General features: G+C 35.6%; 1 protein-coding gene across 1 annotated transcript in view; it reads right to left on the bottom strand.

The window, feature by feature from the left end:
* The window catches only part of FRYL (FRY like transcription coactivator), a 161,541-nt gene that overhangs the window by 44,421 nt on the left and 102,254 nt on the right, over positions 1 to 14,866 (bottom strand). The window contains exons 26-37 of the mRNA XM_059818101.1: positions 13,720 to 13,892; positions 13,082 to 13,242; positions 12,436 to 12,546; positions 11,386 to 11,540; positions 11,065 to 11,164; positions 9,731 to 9,899; positions 8,728 to 8,987; positions 7,670 to 7,810; positions 5,659 to 5,827; positions 4,258 to 4,342; positions 2,434 to 2,546; positions 57 to 207 (exon numbers count right to left, since the gene is read on the bottom strand). Of these exons, the coding sequence (XP_059674084.1) occupies positions 57 to 207; positions 2,434 to 2,546; positions 4,258 to 4,342; positions 5,659 to 5,827; positions 7,670 to 7,810; positions 8,728 to 8,987; positions 9,731 to 9,899; positions 11,065 to 11,164; positions 11,386 to 11,540; positions 12,436 to 12,546; positions 13,082 to 13,242; positions 13,720 to 13,892 (1,788 nt within the window). The remainder of the gene's footprint in view (positions 1 to 56; positions 208 to 2,433; positions 2,547 to 4,257; positions 4,343 to 5,658; positions 5,828 to 7,669; positions 7,811 to 8,727; positions 8,988 to 9,730; positions 9,900 to 11,064; positions 11,165 to 11,385; positions 11,541 to 12,435; positions 12,547 to 13,081; positions 13,243 to 13,719; positions 13,893 to 14,866) is intronic.

Genomic DNA, 14,866 nt, shown 5'->3' on the forward strand with positions numbered 1-14,866 from the left:
TGTGCAACACAAATTGAAATGTAATGAATTGCCACCAGCATTGTTACAACAGTTACCTGTGAAGAGACATGCCAGGAGGAGAAGTTTCAGGCAAGTAATCCACCAACGGTGACCAGCAACCTCCAGTAGGTGGAAAAGGTAGAGGCTCTCCTTGATTGTGCTCCATCACCTTCAACCGCCAGTTTGAATACAGAGGCATTGAATCACCTAAGACAATAGATAATTAAACCAGAAAAAATACATGTAATACATTTCTGTATAATGTAGTCTTCTAAAGAAATATTTTTAAATTCTTGAAAAGCTGAGATCTGGGAGAGGGGAAGGGGGAACCAGCCATAAACTGTAGCAGTTGGACACAATTTTAAAAAAACAACCGGTTACTTCTTTTAGCATAAGGATGATTCTACAGAAGCCACAGACATAACAGTAAGATTTTGTTGAATAGGTTCATAAAAGTGATGGATGCACATAGGGAACATCAATGCACATAAGGAAAAAAAGGCAAAGTTATTTAATATAATTTCCTTGAATTTCAAACCTCATGTCAGATAGGGAGCTGACAAAACCCACTGCTCAGAAAACCAGTAAATTTGTCAAGAAAGCACAGAAAGACATTTAGTTTTTGATTAAGCAAGCTTCAAAAGTGGAAGAAACAAATCAGCTATTTGCTATGAGAGTGTACTGTGTTACACATCCAAAATGTTTTTCTGTTTTTAAATTAGATGTCTCGGACTTCAGAACAATCAGTTAAGGCCAGAAACAAATAAGGAGACTGCCTCAAAAGTTCAGTGTTTCAGTGATTCTACCAGTTGTCCTTTTGGAAGTTTAGCTGCAGAAGTTTCAGAAGTTCACACATGTATCAGCTCGTTACCACCTTCTTGACTGGAAGTGACAAACTTCTTACTGATGGAACATGTGAATTATCATCTGCTTCAGCAGATAACAACTTAGTGTTGCTATCACAAATAGCAAACAAAGATGAAAATGACCTTGTACAACTATGATATTGGACATCACCCATCCAAGCAGTAACAAACACAATGGCTGCCCAGAAGGTCCAACAACCTGTTACCGACCCAAAGCTTAGCAGATCTGCATCAGCATGCCCAGCCTTTACAACAAGCTCTGTAGAGGACATCATGTTCCACTTTCTTGTAGGAGGTAATATGAATCACAAATTCACTCTAACCTTTATGGTTTGCACAGAATCAGTCATTAAGGAGTGAATAAGGACAACCTAATGGACTCTGTTGCTTCAATACAGCATGGGACACACTAGGTTCCATACTGACATGCAATGCTCAAAACACAGAAATTTACATCCTGTTGTTCAGTAGCACAAGAAAGGTAAGGAAAAGGCAGTACTGTATCACATGCTGTACCACACCCAAACAACTTAACTGGTAGCAAAATCAACTGTCAATAAAAAATTGAGTGAAACCTAAGAAGATAGTCTGTGGGAGCGCTATAATTATCTGGGTCAGACTAAAATCTATCTGATTATCTTATGCAGGGTTGAAGTACAAAGTCATTTTAATAACTAAGAGCTTGTCAGCTGAAACAAGAGTTTCAGTCAAACGAATACTCTGACAAAGTATACAGAACCCACCAACGTAACGCAGCATTTACTGTCTGACCACTGTCCTCATTTTTGCCTGATTACATGACCTGCTTAGCTTTCCCTAGCATTGTCACAATGATTTTATATCTTAGGCACTGGTGCAAAAGTAGCCACAGTTAATGAGCCTCTGTTAAAGTCTCCAAAAGTATATGGCGTTTCAGAAGAGAGTTCTATCTCTTTCCTTACCTCTGCACCTCAGAAAAAACAGACCATAGATCACAAAAAATAACCCAAAACACATTTTCAAAACAAGCTTGAAAATTAGAGGTACACAACAAGATCCTTTTTCCCTGCTATATTTTCCTTTGCTATGACTTCTCAGAAAGTTTTGTACCCTTTTTTTTAAACAGGCCAAGGACTGCTATCACTTAAAAGCACAATTACTTCTAATTTTCTATTTTTTTTTAACTTCTTTTCCATCATCTTTTTCCTCATTCATCTGATCTTACTGCTGCTAATGTCTCCCCTGTTTCTTCTGCCTAACCGTCTATCCACCTTTGGTGTTGGTACCGACAAAGAAAATAGAGTAAAACTGCTTCATTTGGGAAGATGTTCACAACTCATTCCAGAGGACAAGGGAAGGAAAGAAAGTGTATTATCTTCCTTGCACATTCTATCATAATCAAATGCATGCTAGACTTCAATAGCAGTACTAAGACTAAGGAATGTAAAAAACATGTATTTTTTAATAGGTTTGTGCAAAAACCACAGGTAATGCCTACTTCCTCACGTTCCACAAACTTCAGCAGAAGTATTCACTTGTGAAAATTTTGTTTTCTATCTATAGAAGTATTTTTAAATAAGAATATTACTTTTTTCCTCTTCATATGATCCTCCAGAGCTGCTGCTGTAGCGAGATTCTAGTCTGTGGTGCTGGCGGTTTAAGTTACTGTTCAACCCGCTGTAGATGTCTAGATGTACATAACTATAGGAACAAATAGAGCAGCATTAGTAACTGACATTCTGTGACAAAAATTAATCAGGGTCTCTCAGTAAAACTGTATTTCAACAAAACTGTTATGCAAAAATATTTCATCTTACAAGGACAATCGGTATGATGCCAAAGCACCTCAGCTGTATAAGACACACCTCCTGTAGCAATGCTAGCTAAGGGGATTCAAGGAAATAATCCACTCTAAGTTATATTTCTGTTAGATCATTTTCATTAACATTTAAGTACATTAAAATATTTGTTACCATTATACATAAGTAAGTTCTTCTCACTCTTGAGCAAAATAATGAAATCCCTTACTTGATCGAGAACAGACATACACATATATACACACACACAGACCAGTCCAAGATCCTACACCTTGCTAATCTGGTGAACTATAAAGAAATCAGAGAAATGAGAGTGCTAACTAAAAGCACAGTTTCCAAGCCGTTTCTACATAAATTTCTAAAATTCTCTCCTCCTAGCAAGTCCAAGATGTACATGGTATATCTTATCAAAAAGCATATAGCCTGGGGAGGTGTTATACAATCCTACAGTGTATGCCAAAACTTGCAGAGACTTTCAAAACTGCCTTCATTACTTAAAAAGTTTCTTCAGCTCTAGCCCCCATATCAGCCAAATACTTGTCTGTGCCTTGCTAGGCTGAATTCTGAATGACACCTCAGATTCCATAGTCTTCTGTGATTTATTTTCACACAGCACCCCCCCAATTTCACTGAAGTATTGGGGTTGTCTCTATGAATATATTTATTAATCTAACTATATTGACATAATTATCCTAGGGAAGAAAAAAGTGTCCAACTGGGAAAGTATATTGGAAATATAATTACTAAGACTCTCAAACAAGTCATCACAAAATAAACTGGTTTGTGAATTTACCACATAGTAGCTACTCTGCAGTAACAGCACGCGTACCCTTTTTTCTGTGCACACTTTTTCTCATGCTAATTATAGAATCCCTACTTTGTTTTCACTTTAAAGTTAGCCATCTCATATTTAACACAAAATGAGAGTATGTTCACAGTCAGTTACTGCTGAGCTCCGAGTCCACACCCTGACTAAGTCCATGTCAGCTGTTTGCTTTCCACCATCCTCACACCAGTATCACTGCCTGGCAAATTTCTCCAAAAGATTATTCTTAAGAAGCTCAAAAATCAGGGGAGGAGGCATCTGTTTTAAAACTAGCTGGAAGGCATCTTGCCACAGACACCAGGCATCCAAATATCCCAACAGGGAGAATAAACTAGCTTTCAACACATGGGCGCTGTTGATTTCTAGTGAGCGAGGAAACCAATTTGCGAATTGGCTACATCATTTGCCCTTGATGTATCCATATCCACCTGCAATATACTTTCTCTATGTAAACATATACAGTTCAGTGTAATAGTAGCTAATTTAGGCATCAATAACAATATAGCTATAGCAATACTAAGCCTGACCTGGACTGGTCCCTTGATTTATTCAGTTTTCTCTACAGCTTTTTGAGTTCAAATTACAATTGAGGCTGCTACTGTTAATCCCAAATAGTATTCCAGTTCTGTTGTTTAAAACTTATAAAACTTAGTGTCATATATTTCCCGCAATGTAGACATACCTGGAATTATTCAGATGCATGTATTTATAGTATGTACCAGGAATTCCTGTAATTCAACTAATAACTGCTCTTTGAGGAGATACTTACTTCTCTTCAATATTGTCTTTTACATGTTTACTGTCAGGGTTGCCATCTGTGGGAGCTACCATCGTATTACTACTAGAAGTGGTACCTGTGAATTATGGACACAGAAAAAGATTAGGCAATAAAAAAGAAAAGCAGTCTTAAGCACTACATGATGACCCTTACTTACTTGTCCATACTAAGAGCCCTAACCAAGTTTACACTACAGCAACTGGCACAAATACAAACCGAGCCATAGAAATTACCTTCACATGCAAGAAAAAAAAATTGTTCTTTAGAAAAAAAGATTCTGAGCTGCTACCATAATTTTATTAACTGGAAAAAACCAAAAGAAACCATTCCAGGAATCTCTGAGTCTTCAGTGTAAATTAAGTAGAGAGGTTTGGTTTTGAAGCAGGATCTAGAGACCTGTTTCTTTCTTTCCTGTATGCTACACCTCATAGTAATCCGTAAAATGTAGTTGGACTTTGGTATGCAGTTAATTAAAACCACAAACAGATTAGGGATTAAAACGTAACAGCCTGCAATGAAGCTTGTATCAATTTTAAGAGAAACCTGCAAGCATCACACTGAATACATTATTACAATCGGAAATAATTTTGCACCCTCCCCACAGATTTTGCTACTCTCAATTACACTTAAGAGCAACATCTTTTTTTTTTTTTCATACTTTCTAAACACTTTCATGAACAAGTGCCAATGCATCCACCTTGTGATGCAAATGATCCCTATGTGATAGGTCTAGGCTGCTTCATAACATTGACAGCTTTGCAGCACAAAACGCAAATACTTGCTTAGACACCCTCCTATTCATGTCTTTTATGGCTCACTTTGAAAGATGCTTCACCAAAACCAGACAGCTTTTCCCCACGTTTCTCAGCATGTTCTTAGATTGAAGCATGAGGCAGACACTTTTTATATTTTCAGTGGGGTTTTTTTTTTGTGATTTATCTATCGTTAATTATTAATTACTTCTAAATAAATTCTCCTAAGATCACTTAAATCCTCTTGAATAAATTCCTATGGATGCAGCTTGTGTCTATAACAGACACAAAATATAACAACTTACATGGATTTAAAATTATATACATTTTCCCAGTTGTTTGACTGAATTGACATAAAAGTGCTATAGTGAGGGTAAACAGTGCAAGATCTGAACATAGACAAATGCTAACACATATACAAACCTGTTCTTTGTAAACCTATCAGATGTTCTTTAATAAGAACTCTGGATACACTAAAATCTGCAGATCTTGTAAAACAAACTCTGTACCTTAATTTATTTTTAGAAACAGAACATTGTACTCCTATTGAATATTTAGAGATGAACTCCAGTATTACAACTGATTGACAATAGCATGTTTATAATTGATATAATAAAAGTTTAAGTTAATAAATTCTCACCTGAAGTGACAGAGGGGATTTTGTAACTGGAAGTAATGCGGTAATATGGTGGATTATCCATATGCGTGATTCCTGAACTGACAGGATCTGTAACCTGAAGTTCATTCACCAGCTCTTCTAGTAGTTGCATTGTTTTATCTCTACCCAAATAAACAGTAACTTTCTTCACCTGCCATCAAAAACAAGTATATGTATATAAAACAGTAGGTACATAAATAAAACTCTTACTGCGGTGACTTGATTAAAAAAAAAAAAAGGAAAATAAGAGATTTGAATACCGCAAGTTGTTAGAATCAGTATCTACCTGCACTGCAAGTGAGGATACCTGAAACTTACTCTAGTTCTAAAAGCAAACAAAATTGCTTTCACAGCTGTTAACAGCAGCAAGCATCAGAAACATATCACAAGAGTAAGAAATTAAATCTTCTGAGTTCAATGACAGTTATTTAAGAAGCAAATTATTTTCTCACAAAGGTTTTAGCAACATCTGAGACAACATTGGAGCGAATGCATTCTGATATAATTTCTTTTTGATACGTGACAGTTGTGTTCTACACTATTTTTTTTCCAGCAGGTATCACATTTTTCCTCATGCTAGTCTTCAATGCTCTCACATATGCTTTGACAAAAAATAAAATTGGTTTTTAGGGTGCTTGGGGTAGGGTTTTTTTTGTTTTAATACTTGGTTATGTGAGAATAATCACACTGTCCTCCTGCTTTATTTTACTATATTATCTGTCTGCTTTTTAGGACTAACTATCCTAAATCATAGCATGGGAAAAAACATTTAATTCCCAAAATGCTCAAGGCCTTTATATACTCTGATAAGAATTAACACCTAACTATAGCAGTATTTTATTAAGCATATAGTAATTAAGGATTCTCCACTATATCTTTCTTCAGAAAAGTAATCCTGGTCATTACTAAGCAGCAGCAGATGGCTGCTAATCAGTGATTACTCTAGACATCAGTAAGTTCATATTTTTTTCTTCTGAAATTTTCTTGAGTCATTACTGCTCAATGATTTATTTCCATCCTTTTGAGAGAACTCAAAGATGAACGGTAAGCAAATGATCCAGGGCGTTTGACTCGTGGAATTACTTTGTCACCTTGTTCAAACCGTACACGCAAAGATTTTGGGCTGCAACGTTAAGCTAGATTTCTTGATTTGCAATGAAAATGATTGCCAATCAGTGAAGAACTTAAGCGCCAATCAGTGAAGAACTTAAGCTGCCTTTAGTAAGAACTTAATAATACTATAGGTCCTGATTGTTTACTTCATATCTTTTTTTTTTTTTACTATTAGCAAAACCTATAATAATTTTCTAATGAAAATACTATTTATGGAACTACCTTAATTCTTCTTAATGAACAGAGACCAACTGCTGCAGTAGATTTGCGTTTTATGATGGAAAGGAGTTGTTCAGTATATACTCCTAATAAAATAAATCTAAATTTAGCGATCAAACTCTTAAGTTTCCTCTTTATGACAAAGGAACAAAAGAATGCTAAGACAGAGGTAGACATTTTAATAAGTCTTTTCCATTTTTTATGATTTACTCACTAAATAAAGTCTGTGGTCTACCTAGTATACCCTGAATTTTGACAACTCGTAACTGATGAGATGGCTAGTGGACTGTTTCAGACTTACCACCCTGAGTAAATTGCAACAGTCAGTAAATTGTCTTAAGGAAGCTTCAGCTATCTTTAAGGCATGATAGCCATTCTGGTTTATTTCCTTTCTCAAGCCCATTCCATGAATGCCCCTTTAACTTAAACTGATACTGAAATTTCGATACAGATGTCCAAACTAACTCAAACAGAAGAACTGAATTTGATTTATTCGTAGTATTTAGTGGTCATAAAATTTGGGGTGAGACTATTAAGCGGCTGGAGATTTTTATACTAGAAAGCCTACCTCGCATTTTTTGTTCGGTCATCTTTGCTGCTAGACAAATAACTAATTTTTAAAATATCAATAGCACTAAGGAGAGATGTATCACATACTCACATAAGGCAAAAGGCTGGGTTCACTGTTCACTCCACAAATACTGATTAAGAAGTGCAAAATTATTTTCAGATTCTTTGGCCAGCTGTCTGCCAAAGTAGTCCAGACATTTTCTATCTCTGACCAAGCCACTTCATCACCATACTGGAAAACAAAATAAATATCTCTCCTGAAAACTCCAGTAGAAAACATTGTATTTGAAAGTGATCTGTATTGACCAAGTGGGACAGGCTCTAGAAAAAGGAGACACAAATCCTGTAAGAAGCTGTTGCCTTTTTAACATTCCAGAATGAAGCTTTTACATATATTCATTTTTATAAACACATTCTGGAAATAACTATTTTCTTTTATAGCTATAAATGTATAAAAACCTATCTAAACATATTTGTATATATTATATATTTTATTTATATATAACATATAGTTTTATACATTAAGTATACAGGTATTTATTTAGATGCGGATTTACTTCTATTTTTGTATATTAATTTACATAGAAATAAAAAAAAGGCTATCTAAATTTAGCAGAGACCCATTCTCCTAGTTGCTGACAATCCTGAATAAAATTCCATGGACCACAGGCTGTCAAGAATTTTTGATTTGTATCCTAAAACATGATCTCTCATCAGTAGGATTCAAAGATGTCAAGAATTGGCAGGAGCACTGCATGTGACCAATACTTTTTCTCTGTTGGAAGTAGCTATCACAGCAGGGAGGAGGGTCTATCAGCCTCTGGCAATGAGATCAATTCCAAAACTCCACTCTGAGATCACAGGTATACAGGTGACTTGGTATTATCTAGACATCTATATTGCAAAACAACAGTAATATACTGTTACTATATATATAACAATTACTGTAACATTTATATTACATATTACGTATTTCTTGTAATACCTCAAAACTTTATGGTATAGTTTGGGTATACATAAGCAATTCAACAAATATGAACAATAACTCTTGATGGATTAGTAACATAGTATCTCCGAACAGTATTTTCTCGCATTCTAAACACAACAATCCACTGGAACAAGATGGAGCACTTAAGTAATGAGTTTTACCTTTGCAGTCATATACATCAGATTGTTCAGAACCATAGCTGTGGCCTGTGGTGATCCCCAGCCTTCTCCTCGTAGCCATCGTCTACTGTTCACCATTATTTCTCTGTCTTTCAAAGGATCTTCTTCATCTTCATCTTGCCGACGAATGGTTGGCAAAGGTTTCAAGTCTACCAACTCAATATTGTTCATCCATGGCAGCAGATAATGCAGCATCACCTGTCTCCCAGCTGGGTGAGCCGTTTGGATTCTCTGACTTACTTCTGTCATTCAAAAATCAGGTACATACATGAATCGCAAATCAATAATGAGAATGTTTTCGGTAATAACAACAACCATGAGCTCAGTAGACCATACTGATATAAAATAATGCCGATACAGACAAAATTTTTTTTGTTTAGCTGACTAGCACTATTTCATAAAGTCTGCAGTCTTCAGTAGAGCTAACTGAAGACATTGCTGACAAACAGTATGTTGAAGAAACCATATATATGTTCCTCTAATTGGAGGAGAGAACTGAAAACCTAGAGCATGTAAAAATGTACCAACTTTGGCAAAAAAGCACTTAAAATTTGTTCTTCCTCATATTAGTCCTAGTAGTTTTTTTTAATTGATGTGAGAAGTTATTCTGCAATTGTTTAAAAATGCTATGGAATAATATTTTTAAGCAATCCACAGTAAATAAGAAAACACTATAAAGAACAATAGAAGAATAATTTTAAGAAACAGTTGCAAATCATTTCTCTAACGTGATTTTTCATGGCTATTAGAAGGTCAGTAAAAGTATCTTTGATTCATGTTTTTTCCTCTTGAATGTATTTCAAATACAAGTAAACAAAAACTACCATTCAGTAAATTCCATTTTCTCCATTCATTATGATGATGTTATCTTGTTGTCCTGATTTTAGTGAATTACATGTAAATTAATTATTGAAAAATAAGAATTACACATTTTGTACAATGCCTTTGACCCAATGAAGTTTTTTGTTTTGTTTTAAAAACATACCTGAGAAGATAGCAAGTGTTAGTTCAGGATAAGTCCTTGCTAATTCTTCTGACAGTTGATAATACGACACAGAATACAGGTGTGGTAAAGGAGAAGGCTGACCCAAAACCCCATCCGTCCGCTGAACTTCCAGTTTGTGAGCATAACGGAACATCTTTGGTTCCAAGATCTACAACAGTAATGTTCAGAATTTGAAGCTAAGTATAGAGCTACAATAGAAATCTTGATATAAAATCACCTTTTAAATTCAGGTATCTACTCTCATTTAATGTTTCCTATCTATGCAGATCTCTATGCATCTACAGTATTCACCAACACTGTGGTAATTTCATAGAAGACTAGCTAAGACTCCCTCCACTTGATGAGTTTCCAGCAATAAATTTCAGAAATCTGCTTTCACAAAACACTGCATTAAATATAAATTTCTCTATAACAAAACGTGAAATACTGTTGAGCACTTGCATTTCCAAACAATATCAATTTCTGCTCATCTGTGAGACATGGATAGGAGCAACGTAATTTTTTGATGTGGCAGAGATGCAGGAGGAGGCTAAAGCAGTTTGATACTTTAAAAGTCAGTTTTGGCTTATCTTAAGCAGTCGTGTTCACTTGAGAAGAAAGATGGGGCTGAAAGGGAGGGTGGTGTGAGTGCTGACATATCAACAGGGGTGTGACTTCAGTGGGGACTTCACTGTTCAATTTAGCTGACAACAAAAACCTTTACAAAAAAACCTCCGGTACTTGTGGTCTGAGCCACAAGCAGCACAGATTTATTTATTTTTCAACACTAATACTGCCTGTAAGATTAAGCTTACCCCTAAAATGACCTCAGAAAGGAATATGCAACAGTAAATTAAATGGCTGACAAGATTTTCACTATCATCTCTCCACACAGATGGATGAAAAAATGTTTGGTATTAATGCAAGAATCAGAAAACTGACTGCTACCCCAGCAGACAGTGTAAAGGGACAGGAAGCAATATACTTCTCTCCAAGGTGCTTTTGGACAAATGGAGTTATATAGCACTCTGTTTCAGGGCCAAACCAGAAGAATCTTCATTTAGGCTTTGCCTCTTGAAAAAACAAGTCTTATGAAAATACATGTCTTGAGTGTTTAGTTCATGAAAACACACACAATTCCACTCAAGTCTATTTGTGCCAAGTAAGTATCTGGCCTAACTATGCACTAAAATAGAGAAGAAAAAAAATATATACATTGTATTTCATTACTAAAGGGACAACCAAATAGTAACAGATTTTTTTTTTTTTTAAACACACAGGGACAACTCTTATTTTAAAAGAAAAAAAAAATTAATCAAAATTAGCTTACAAACCTGTAATAGTTGCATAGCAACTTCATAGATAGCCCTAGTAGAATCAGCTGCTTTAAATAGTATCAGATTCAGGAGGGTCACTGTATCACACTGGTAATCCCTAGGGAAAAATTGCAAGTGCGAAATAAGTAAAATTACATTTGGCTTTTTAAAATTTGACTTTATTGAAGTTTAATTTACAGGAGATATGGTATGGGATAACATAGTATCTTGAAAAGTTTCTCTAGTAACACACACACACAAACAGGGGTGATCTTTTCTCTTTGGGGGAGGAAAACACCTAGTTCTACACACTTTGAAAATGGAAAAATGCTGTAGTACCTGTTTTGGAACACGCTGGCTATGGCTTTAAAACAGCCAGCTGCTACCCGCTTGGAACCTGTGTAACACCGGTCTACGGCCCAGTACATGAGGTTACTCTGGTCAGGGTTGAGTTCCAAGAGCAGCATGACTGCCTCACAGCCTAGCTGGTGAACCTGTATTCCAGAAAAGAACCAATATCTATTTATAAATATAGAAAAAAAGACCACCTTACAAAAATGGCATAAAATAGGGAAATAGATATTTAATAACAAAATAAAAAACAACTGCAACACACAAAATTTGTTCCATCTAAAAACAATGAGACCACAGCTTAAAATAACAACAGGTAATTCTACCGAACAGTTTAATGTTCAACTTGCACACACAGTCATAAATTATTGAAGCAAATAACTAGGTATCTCTACTGACTTTTTTTTCCCCTCCATTCCAAGGCTGCCTTGAGCTATTTACTATTTTCACTTGTCTTTCTTACAAGCTGAACACTGACCTGAAAGCATCAGAGACAAAAAAACACTTAAACAAAAGCAGGAATTCCAATGGGATAAAAGGGACAGATCTACATGGAGACTGCTCATTCTCTTGAATTAAAGTAGCCCACTGGAGCTGTATTTTTATGTAGTCATAGTATTAGTGCAATGGAGGCCCTGTTTAGATGTAAAGCTTGGTCTTTGTAACTGCAGGACCCCCAATGGACTCTACAGCCTCACAAGAGTTCATGTTCAAAATCTCATCTCCTTTAAATTTCTAAAAGATCTGCTTATTACTACCACTTAACCTAGCTGATTAGTTTATAAACGATACACAGTGTTTCACTCCTTGCTCTTTCCTCTTCCATTCTGTTTTGTCTGTTCTTAGACTGTGATTAGGGACTGCCTTCCTCAACAGGGTGAATACACATATTAAGGCAATTGCAAAAATACACACTACTAAAACAGCTTTGAGCTTAAGCCACTCTAAAGCATTTAGGCAATCTGACCGTAAAACTCATTAAAGCATATGTTGAAGGCACTGATAGTTGCAAACCAATGTTGACATTGCCTGTATTACCTTTTTATCTTGTGAATCCAAAATATTATCCAGCCATTTGTATAAATAGCCATCAGATGAGAGCCCGACATTATCTGCAACAGGGCCACAACACAGTACAGCAGACATAGCCTTTAGAAAGTAATTGAAAAACACTACATTTTAGTAACTCAGATACAGGAAGTATTTTTACCGAGTCCATTAAAATGTCAGAAAACTAACTTCTCGGTCACGGGAGGAAGGCCAAGGCTAATAAAAAACTGTCTAACATCTTATTCAAGTAATTATCAAATCATATTTTTCTCAACTCCCAAACATAACGAACTGTCAATACTGAAATGCTGACATATTTAAGAGTTAATATGCCAGTTTGACTGTTAATGTACTTTTACATGAAAGCCTTCCTCCTTAGGCAACTGAGGACTAAAGTCATGGGAAGTGAACATTTAATAGTAATTTTAAGAAATTCCTATAGCAAGTGTGATAGTTTACAGTATGGAAAAAGCCAAGCTGTCATGAAAGTACATCTTCTCTTCTGCCTACATGTAATAAGTCACGAATGGCAACAAGAACGTGAAAAACACATCCAAAAAGCCCAAATGTTAAATTTGCATTAGAGAAGTCAACATAACAATCTTTTTCCAAAATCCAAAAAGTGCTAAAATACCTTTAATGCACAGTATTGGTGTCTGTTTATTCGCATGTTCCTATCACTGTATCTGTCCAGGGGAGTAAACATGATGCTAAAAGGACCTGCCCAATGACTGAACAACATAAATAGACTGTGGCGTAGACTCTGCTGCGGGAAGACACTTCTTCTCTGGTGTACTGTAAGTAAAGCACACAGTTAGACTCACTCCTCTTGTGATTCTTTAAAATAAAATATGTAAACCAGAAATGGTCCCAAACAATGAATATAAAAGGAAAAATCAATGTAAAGACACACTATTTCAACGTAGTAATAGCTGGATGAAGGTTTACTATTGTCCTGTTTAATGCCACTAGTGTACAAGAATAAGCTATTTAGTCTAGAGAATTTAAATGCACTGCCAACCAACAAGACTTCTGCTAAGTAAGAAAGTTACTTGTATGCTTCCAAACAGTACCAAAAATCTCTCTTAAAAAACTCATGCTGCTGAAGTTATATACAAAACTGATGGCATAAATTATTTTTATGAAAGTATTCTGAAACTTCAGAGAAAAAGCAGATTTTTGTTTAGTTTTTGTTTGGTTTTGTTGTTTGTTTTTCAAATGTACCACATATTGAAGACAGTCATCAGAAGATATTAAAGCATTTCTACATACCTGGAACATTTTGAATGATATTTGCCACTAAGGCACTAAAATGGCATCGGATATCTTTCAATGTATCAGAATCCTTTTCATTTTCTGCTTCTAGGAGTTGTCTCGTTAGATCGACATACTCAAGTAAAGTGTTGTTGAGGGAATGTGTTTCATTATCAAGGCCACCACTTGCACTTAAAAACAAATTTAAAAAAATGAAAAAGTATGATAAATACATAAAACAATTTTTTAAAACAATCCTTATTTTTTTCTCTTTAAAAAAAACCTACAACATCATCACTGCAAATATTTAAAGTAATTTCTTCACCCAACTTCTATTCCAGCTCCAGTGAAAGCAAACTAATAATCAACCCTCACTATCAGAAGTCACTCATCCTTCTGCGGAATTAGTTCTTATACTGGGAACAAGCGTTAAAAACAATAATGAAAAACCCCAACCAACCAACACCACCACCCCCCCCAACCCACGCAATTTGTAAACCAGAGAAAATAACTACTACTATTTGACTATAGACATCTATAGCACATACTGGTATTTGGGAGTCAGTCAAGACGTTCAGTACTTCATGACATGCTATTGACTATTAGCAGATGAAAGCAATTTATTCATTTTATATATTCATTTCTCATCTTCGTTGCTTTAGCATCTGACTAGATGTCAGTACTAAACTAAATAAGGAGATTAAAGACTGCATGTGATTCAAACCTGCCCTCCTTTGGTAAACAATTGTTAGAAGGGTGATTCCCTTCCTCTCAGCTCCGTCCACCATAGTTCCACATTTGTAGTGAAGACAACTAAAAAGCATGCCTTGCACACCAAAGGCAAGAGGAGTTTTATGATAAGCCTTAATTGCTTGCTAGCTTCCACCACAGAGTCAGACTGGCCTCAGAGAGAAGAGCTGACAAAGTTCCAGACTGTGGTTAAGAGTATTTTACATATGCTAATTAAACAGCAGTGAGTACCTTAAAAGATAAGAAGGGAGAGTACGATTTTAATGGCTGCACTCTGAAAAAACAGCATGCCGAAAGGAAGAAAGGCATTTTAGCAATGCTTCTGAGGCAACATTCTGAAATATACTATAATAGCTTGCTTAAAGATTAAGAATTTCACACTGATTACATTGCTAAGGTTGACAAATAAATATTT

Source organism: Gavia stellata, chromosome 5, assembly GCF_030936135.1.
Source record: "Gavia stellata isolate bGavSte3 chromosome 5, bGavSte3.hap2, whole genome shotgun sequence".
NCBI classification, from domain to species: Eukaryota; Metazoa; Chordata; class Aves; order Gaviiformes; family Gaviidae; genus Gavia; species Gavia stellata.